This window comes from Chanos chanos, chromosome 10 (genome assembly GCF_902362185.1).
Source record: "Chanos chanos chromosome 10, fChaCha1.1, whole genome shotgun sequence".
NCBI lineage: Eukaryota > Metazoa > Chordata > Actinopteri > Gonorynchiformes > Chanidae > Chanos > Chanos chanos.
In genome coordinates, this window is record NC_044504.1 from 20352350 (window position 1) to 20361511 (window position 9162).

Genomic DNA, 9162 nt, shown 5'->3' on the forward strand with positions numbered 1-9162 from the left:
GTACATCAGTTGTTTCTCTTGAACAAGAAAATTCTTTGGTTGGTAAATATGCATATCTTGCCCCGGCATGTATGTTCAAACTAGCGTCTAGTTATTGGATGTTTGGGAGGGACTGTAATAACAAAAACCGTGGGTCGTTTTTTTAATTGTTGGTTACCGCTTAGCTATGTAGCTATCTGGCTAGATTTTAAATGATATCCAGGGAGCGTGTAAGAGTTATCAAGGTAAGAGTGCTAGTCATTCAACAAAATGTCAGAAGATACTTCGATAGCTGACCTTATGCAAAGCTGGCAAAACTGTCTATGACTTCTGCTGAACCTAATGAAAACAGCCATGGATATATCTAACAGGAAAGAAGGTGAGGTTTTACGTGAATATAAAAATAGGTTTGAGTTGTCCAGAGCTGAAGTTTAAGTCATGTGAGATGTAACGTTAAAAGTTAATTAGATAAAAGGTGTGGGATAAAAGTTTAATTAAGTGAATGTGTGCATCAACTACGAAACACTTTCCAGAGTAATATTTGCCTGTTTGGGTCGCTTACCCAATCCGTAACCTTTTCGTACAACGTCTGCAAATGTCAACATAGCTGCATTGTATCGTTTGAAAGATATACATTGATATGTGTGCGGTTTAGTAATCTGGACGGTAAATGTTGATGAAAGCACGTTATTGTTCAAATGTGCGCCCTCTGTGCATTCTCTCTGTTGAAATGGTTTTCTCTTATAGTGTTCCAGGCTAAAGTACTTCAAAAACTTTACCGTACTCCGTCAAAGGTTGAAAAGATCCAGGATCCTAACAATACTTCATGGACCTCTGAACCAAACACCAAAATAAATAAAAAAGTACAGCCTCTCACAGGCAAAGTGACTGGTAAGAAAATGTTTCAGATTGTTTCGTAGCAACGTATATGTGAAGAGAGTGTTGTATTACTTGTTTGTCATAAAATGTTTCAAGGAACAGTTCATAAGATACAGGTATTTGCTCTCATGCATAGATGGTTTATCATCAAAATGGCTTTGCTGCTGTATCTGTGTTTTTCTCCTTCCCCTCTTTAAATATTGACCTGTAATGAACAAACTGGTAGACACAGGCTTCAGACACAAGCTATCCTAACTCAGAAATACAGACTGATGCAGAGGAGAAAAACGGCACCAACCTCAAACTCTAATACTGATGCTTTCTACATTTGATTCTATGATCATCCTTCTCAGCATATAGCATTTGCAGGCACAGCACAGTGCACTGTCAACCTGTGTATTGCTCTGGTTTCCTAGGTGATGGAGGGAAGCCAGCATTAGCAGGACGGAGACTCTACACTGTGCTTCCACCTCCTGATGATTTCAGAGCCACCAGTGGACAGGAAACTGCCACACTCCCTGAGCTGGAGCCCGTACACAGTGCCACAGACCCGGATGGTAAGAGCATTATATTTTTCTCTGAACAGTCAACACTGTGAAGTAATGCAGTGGACTTGTTCATCCACTTTTCTATCTCAGATCCTCGGAGCAATATCAGTCAGTGTGTTTTAAGTTTTTTTTCTGATTCCTTTAATTTGATTTGAATGGAAAGTATTTTCCATTAGTGGAGAAGCACTGGATGCCAGACACCCGAGCATAGCCATTCAGGTAGAGGACACTGAAGTGTTGTAAAATAGATGTGACAAACACATCACTTCCCATAATGTATACAATGCTGTGTGCCCTATAAACAAGAGATTCTGGGTCTTTTTTAATGGTTTCACATAGATTTCCCACAAAATTTTATATTTCAGTAGTTCCTCAAACGGCAACAAGAAGAAGAGCAGAGTTCTATGTACCTTGTACATCCTTTCTAATGTTTTCTTGTACTTCTGCACCACCTTATATGAGGTGATATATTTGTCTATAGCTCTGCTGTTGCTATGGTGAGAAGGATCTGAACTAAAAATAAGTGCATGCTAATGTACCATAAACATCTGAAAAAGCTTTGAAAAATGGGTATACCTCCTATTTAAACCTGTGCAAAATTATTGCTGCTACCTCTATACTCTATATTTAATCAACCACTAAACCACTAATTGAAGTCATCTTAAATATTGCATAGTAAAGGTACTCTCAGATGGGACAGAGGAGTGACACATATGGCCACGTTACATGAGTGGCTCTTAAGAATGTGATGCACATGCCCAGAGGACTGACGGAAAGAGCAGTCAGCACTTTAACACTGCTGTATCTCCCACAGGCTCTGTCTACGTACAGTTGGTCAAATGAGAAAGCAAATAAATGTTTTCATTGTGTCTTGTCTCTCTCCTCTGTCAGTTCACAGAGAAAAACATTTATTTCAGAAAATCTGTGATTCACATAACCCAGGGCTATTGAACTCACTGTCCTCAAGGATCAGACACTGCAAATTGTCTGCCTTTGGCCAAATTTGATTTCAGTGTTTCCAGTCAATTACACCGGTAGTTCTGTTAATTACCCTTGAATTCGTATTTGAGAGACAAATTCAAATACCCCTAATGTGAGCCATTTACCTGACAGTGCTATGTCAATTCAATAAACTGTTAACTTGTGGAAAATTCCACTGAACAGGACTTTATTTAGTAATATTTGGTTAAATCAGTCTGGGCAGTGTGTTTTCACAATGTTCACCTTAAGTTCATCAATTAGAATTTTTAATATGTTAATGTTTTTATCACCTAATTGCATGTAGAACTATTTTTGTATATGTGAAGTATTATAAAGCACTATGGAATGCATGAAAAGGTAATGCTGGACTGTGTCCTCAGTACCCAGAGCTATTCCTTTCTTCTTTTTATTTTGGCATCTCAAATTAGATTTCAGCTGAGAACCAGTTGCCTCATCTAAATCATCTTGTTCTTTTTAGGACCTAGTTGTTCTAATCCAGCATCAAAACACCTCATTCAGCTTGTCCAACATCCCCTTAATTAAGAGCACTACGTGTATTAGTATTTGGCTAAAACATGCTATTAAGCCTGTCCCCAGGACTGAAATTGGGACGTGGTATTCTTTGTTAGAAGGTAAATCACAAAAAGAGGAGAAAATGGTTTTAGGCCATTAGTGGCAGTGTGTGAATCGTATGATGGTGCTGCATTTTCTCCTCTAGCTTTTAAGAAAGCACCACCTCATTCAGAGTGAGCAGGAAAGAGGCAATAGTAAACATCCTTCACAGCCTCTCTAAGTCACTAAAGATTAGAGAAGATCAGATATCATTACTTTCTCAGATCTGGCTTTAGCAATGCACTTTAAACACAAGACTCAGTGTTCGATACATTATCTCTTGCAAGTTATTCATGATTTCTTTCTCTACAGCAGTACATTTGAAGGTAAATCAGAATATTTCCATGCTTAGATACACTTAGATTATTTTATGTGCAAGTGGAAGAAAGTGACACGCATGAACTCATTAGTGGCTGTTTTTATGACTGCTACATAGTGTTCAGAGCTCCTGCATTTTCTCAAGATGAGTTTTGCAGATTGCAGTTCAGTTCTGTATGAAATGGATGGTGCTGGTGACATTTTGTTTGAAACTGTTCTCTGCAGGGTTGACCTAATTTTGGGGGGAATTAATCTCCTAATTAACGGGACTCTGTTAATTTACATCTTTAAGCCAAGAATGATATCATAAGCACTGCGCAAATGCTGCGCCTGGAAATCATCTGTTCTTCTACCACATAAGGTTCTCTAAACGTCTGCTGACCGGGGTTGGTCCCAGAGACTGCAGTGTAGTCTTGAAACTAAGGGACTTTTCAGGGACTTTTTTTTTTTTTTTTAAACAATGTTTGGTACCTGTTTTAATGATATTATATCTTCATCCATTTCTAAATTCTTGTACATTACCAACATGTCTGGATGTCATTGCTGTGTAATGGACATGTAGAAGCAAATTATTGTCTGTTATGCTGTACCAAATAGTAAGTAACTGTTAATAATTGTTATTACCACAGTCATTACCATTACTGATCCCTTGGTTACCCTATTTTTACTCTGAAAGTATTTTGTGTATCTCCTTATGATTTAGTAGGGTTATGCAGATTGCTCATTGCCTGCACAGTGGCGCGTTTGCTATTGATTGCTGTGGACCTTGCTGAACCTGAATTGCTGCAAATAAGCTTGTGTTATTGAGTAACACCCCACCTCCCATCCCCCATCTGTACCACTGTTACCACATTTGCTTCTACCAGCAAATTGTTTCTTCTTATTATAATTAGGGTTATGGTAATAACCTCTATAATCAGTAGCTACCATTTGTCTGCTCTGTGGCCAATTCCCAGTTCCTTTTCTGGGTTGAGATTAATAAATAACAGGGTATGTTTTGAAAGACATTTCAATTATGCCATTCTGTGAACACAAAGCACCCATATGCTGTCCCACCTCCCCAGTTAGCAAGGAGAGAGGGGACAGAGCCAGCAAAAACTGATAAGTTCAACAGCAGAGGTGTGTGTGTTTGTGTGTGTTTGCATGTGTTTGTGTTTGTGTGTGTTAATGTGTGTGTGCGCGTTTGTGTGGGTGTACACTTGTCATTGCTGCAGGAGGCTAAGAATGCATTTGTTAACTGGACAAATCCTTGTTAGATTAGTAGTTATACATTTATCCAAGCTCAAAGTGTACCCCATTAATACTCCATTTGAAGCAGACACAGTTCCAGAGGCTTACATTGTTCAGTTTTAAGCTCATGTGAGCCATTACTCTGTTTGGCTCTTTCAGATGCAGATGTCTGTCAAACTAATGAAGTGGAAGTGAGAAAGAGAAAGCGAAGGAGAAAGAAGAAGGCAGCCTCAGTTTTAGGAGAGGGACCTCTGCCTGAGAGAACCAACGTGCATAATTCTGAGAGGACTGTGAGCTCTCCAGCAGGGGGCGGTATACAGGGAGAAACAGCTGTAACCAGTCAGTGTACGGAGCTAAACTCCACAGATGGCCCAGAAAGACTAAGCAGAAATAAGAAGAGAAAACTGAAGAAGAAAAGACATAAAGAGAAGCTCTTGGCTCTGGGACTCGTACCTCGTGCTACAGCTCTGGAGTTCACCTACAAACAAAGCAGAGAGGAGGATGAGTTGAAAGAGGAAGAGAAAAGAGAGCAAAGAACCGCAGAGGTGCTGGACTTCCTCAGAACCACTCAGAGGATCTATATCTCAGACAGTAAGTGCATGAGTGAGAGAGAATGATATGACCTCATTCTCACCAACTTAATCTGTTCCAACAGCATCCAGTATTGGATCTGATTTAATACAATGCACGAAAAAGAGCAATTAAGTATAAGCAGTTCTACCCAATAACAGTTCATTAAAGCTGTAAATGAGCTGTTATGTTCTGCTTAAGCTTTGGTTTGATCAAAACAGGACTTTAAAGACCCTGCAGGCTATAAAACAAATGCATTACAAAGTCAATTACAGTGCTTTTGGATGAACGATTATAGTCATATGCTCAAAGTTAATCATCTTCCATATGCATCCCTCAGTCACATTTAAAGGACAGATTCTCCCCTGTTGACATATAGGCCCACTTAAGAAGTCACATCCTTGTCATTAAAATGCTGATATTATTTTTTTATATACTATACCAGAGGGGACAAATCTGTATCAAAAGTCAAAGGCTGACAGAGCAAAAATGGCTTTACAAATGAGAACAGTAAGAACAAGATTACACACAGCATAAAAGATGGTGCACTGGCATGAAACAGATTTTTTTATTTATTTATTGTTTATTTGGAAATTTACCACAGACAAAGGCACCACTGTCAATAATACTGTTAATCAGTGTAGTTTTGAGTGTGTTTTCAGTTATTAAACAAAATGTAAAATTGTACGGAAAAATGTGAGCATTTGATAAAAAAGATAAAACAGTTCATAAATAGAAATAAAAACACCTTAAGTGTCAACAGAGGCTGAGGTAAAGCTTACACTGAGCCTCCTCTTTTCAGGTCCTTATGGGAACCTACTGTAACTGGTATTGTAGCAACATTTGTAAGCAAGCTCCCATCACCTCTCAACATCAGGTCAGGTTAAGTGCTAAAAAAATCATGGAAAGTTCCAGTGTTTGTACCAATCTGTAAGCCTTTGATCCTTCACTGCCTCACTTTGAGACATTAAGGCTTGTCGAACATAGTTCATGGTTGGTTGTGTAGTCCACTACAGACTGGCCTCTGGTCCTGCTCAGAGGAGCTACATTGGTTTCAGGGCTCAGGGCTCCTCCCCTTGATGAACACGGATGCCCCAGTATGCCACTAAACTGTCCCATGTGTATTCCCGAGGCCCGGAAAGCTTTGAACTCAATTCCGTTTGCGTGGGTAGCTTCCTGCTATAGATGTGACACGAGACCTGTGCAGAGTTTTAAATATCTAAGGGAGAAATTCTTACTGAAATGAAGAGTGCACACCCTCTCATTGGAGGGTGAAGTTCACAGTTCTGAGTAAATCTATTCCCGGTATACATACGCTCCAGATTTTTTCTCAGCATTAACCACATTGAACTCTATCACTACCAGAGAATGTATTTTTGACTTTGCTTGTGAAGGCGAGGGGTTATCAGATGTCTGATAACTCCACTAACCTACCTGTTCCCTAACACTGCTAACTTACCTTTCTTTTTCCATCATTCTTATCAGACACATCTACTGCAGATAGACCACTTCTGTGCCCTGACACAGTGGAAGGGCTCTTCGTTAGGCTTTCTAATGGGACAATGCCCGACATAGAGCTGGCCAGACTTCACAGCCTGAAGGTTCGGGTGCAGCGGAAGGATGCAGAGCAGCTGGCTGCAGCTGTGGAGGAGTTTAAGCACAGCTCCTCTATGGCTCCTGGTGAGTGATACTATATGCTAATGTTGTCATACTGGACATACACGTGCATGAAAATACCCAAATCAAATACATATTGTTTGTGCCAATGCTTTAGTAATGTTTGTATATTGTGCATGTGTGATGTACTTAATGTTTATGTGTATTTAAGTCAATGCTGCTGCTGTATGTGTTTATGTAAGTGTGAAATATCTGTGCATATGTACTTCCGTATGCATGTTTAGCCTGTGTGCCCATTGCATGTGTGTGCTCATGTTTGCATACATGGATATGTGCATGTCTGGAGTTCAGTGGAGACCTGGCTTGCTAAGAGAATCGGTGGTGAGATAGCGACTGCAGCTGAGTGAGACAGTGCCCAAACAGGTGACTGCAATGACGTTGAGAACTCGACCTCATTGCCAAGATAACACAGAGAAGGACTTGGCTCCAATCATATCATTCTCTCCCATAGTACAAGGCTTTATCTCTGTCATCACTCCACCCAGGATGTGATCTGTGTTTAGTCCAGTTAAAGACAGCCAACCGAAAGAGATGGAGCAATTTGACGCATTTAAATTTGGTGTTGCTGGCGTCATGTTTGTAATATACCGACATCATCAGTGATGAATCAGGGACAAACGATTGGTCTGATCTTTTTTGAAATAATTGTGTCCATTAAATGTTACACAAAATTGATTTGGCCTAGTTGAAGGGAAAGGAAATTTAATTATTTTATGAACTGAAGAAACAGAGATTGAAAGCGATGGCTGAAAATGATGACTGTTACGCACAATTGAAGGTGCCACTTCACAGATTCTTTCATTCATTACTACCTCATTACTGTCAGAAGTTGTACCTAGAATAGTTTAGTAAGTAGGTCAAGCGTCATTATTGCTGTCTGTTAAAAAAAATGGCATCCACATTTCTGTTTTGTCAGAAGTAATGTTTGGTTGTTCTCTCTACCGTCTTCAGTTTTTTCAGCCATGTCATTTTAAATAGTTAAGTTAAACATCAAGAACAATATTGACTGCAATAAATGTTGCACTATCCATCCCTTGTGAATTATCAGTATTATGTGAACTTTCTCTGCCTGTAAAATATAAACCAAACCAAATTCATTTCAAACCATAGGAGGTATAATACTTAAAACTGCCTAAATGTCATCTGTAAATCATCACAGTCTCATTCAGTGGAAGAGGAGACAATATAGCCTTTGGCATATTACTGTATAGTCTGTTAAATTACGATCATTGTCTTTCAAAGAAAGAATTACTGTGTCATATTTTTATGACATTGCTTAGGTGGAAGATTTAAAATCAGTCTGCAATTGATCTTTCTTGCTTTTTTTCCTTTTTTTTACCATTATATTAAAGAGATGGACGTGAGCAGAGGCTGCTCCCCTCTTCAGCACTTAGGTCTTCCATTTCTGATAGCCCAACTCACCAAAGCGTGGTTTCTCAGAGAGAATCAATAGGCTACAGGCACTGTGCCTGTCACACCCACAAAGGGAACACCAGTGAAGAGTGACATTGTGCTTCAGTCATTGCAGGACTGGAGTGTGTCATCTCCTTCATTTAAACAAGAGTGTTTGTTGAAGTGTTAGATTTTTCTTTGACCTTTAACCCAGGATTGACAGAACTGAATTGGCAAAACTTGTCTGACCAAACACACACCTCTGTTCTTCAACCCTGGTCCCGGTTAGAAGATATGTGTTTTTGGCAGTTTCTATATCGTGTGTTTGCTGTAGTTTTTGCAGGTTGTGAAAACGTTTAATGAATCTTTTTCTGTCTTACTCTCAGTGGAACATTACTTTAGCACTAGCGATGGGTTATTATCATATTGTCTTCATGCCACAGCATACAGTACACAGCACTTGAAGATATTTCCATTTTTGTATGTGACAGAATTGGTCATTACGTTCATGTAGTGACTAGTCTCTCTGTCTTGTCTCCACAGAAGAGACCTCTGTCGTCTGTGCTCTTTTTCGCTACTGGATCACTGAAGTCCTTCCCCTGGAAACAGGCATGGATACAAAACAACAAACAGCTTAACCTCTATCTGGATTGAGTTCAACAAGGACAATGAGTCAAACCAAGAATACCTGTTTTAATGCATATGAAAGCCTGGCTTTTGAATCATCCAAACTGTTTTTTCGTATCACTAGTCAACTGATTTGTGCAGCTATGTGAATGTATGCATATTAAAATCCCTTTATATAAATTAACTGATTTTCACTTGCTATTATTCTCGTAATAGCTGGCTCATTACAGGGATACATAGTTTCTCATTGTGCAGTCATCAGCTTCAAACGAGCTGTCAATACATCATTAGAATCTCCACCATTTGTTCCTCTTTAAACTGTTCAGGACAAAGAACTTTAATGTCATTA

At 39.3% G+C, this 9162-nt stretch overlaps 1 protein-coding gene across 1 annotated transcript; it reads left to right on the top strand.

The window, feature by feature from the left end:
- Nucleotides 1–282: 282 nt before the first annotated feature.
- erich1 (glutamate rich 1) lies at nt 283–8881 on the top strand. Its single transcript, XM_030787456.1, has 7 exons — nt 283–358; nt 727–870; nt 1275–1415; nt 4707–5138; nt 6603–6797; nt 6946–6971; nt 8708–8881. Exons 1-7 carry the CDS (start codon nt 322–324, stop codon nt 8822–8824), a joined length of 1092 nt encoding a protein of 363 aa, XP_030643316.1. The 5' UTR covers nt 283–321; the 3' UTR covers nt 8825–8881.
- Nucleotides 8882–9162: the final 281 nt, after the last annotated feature.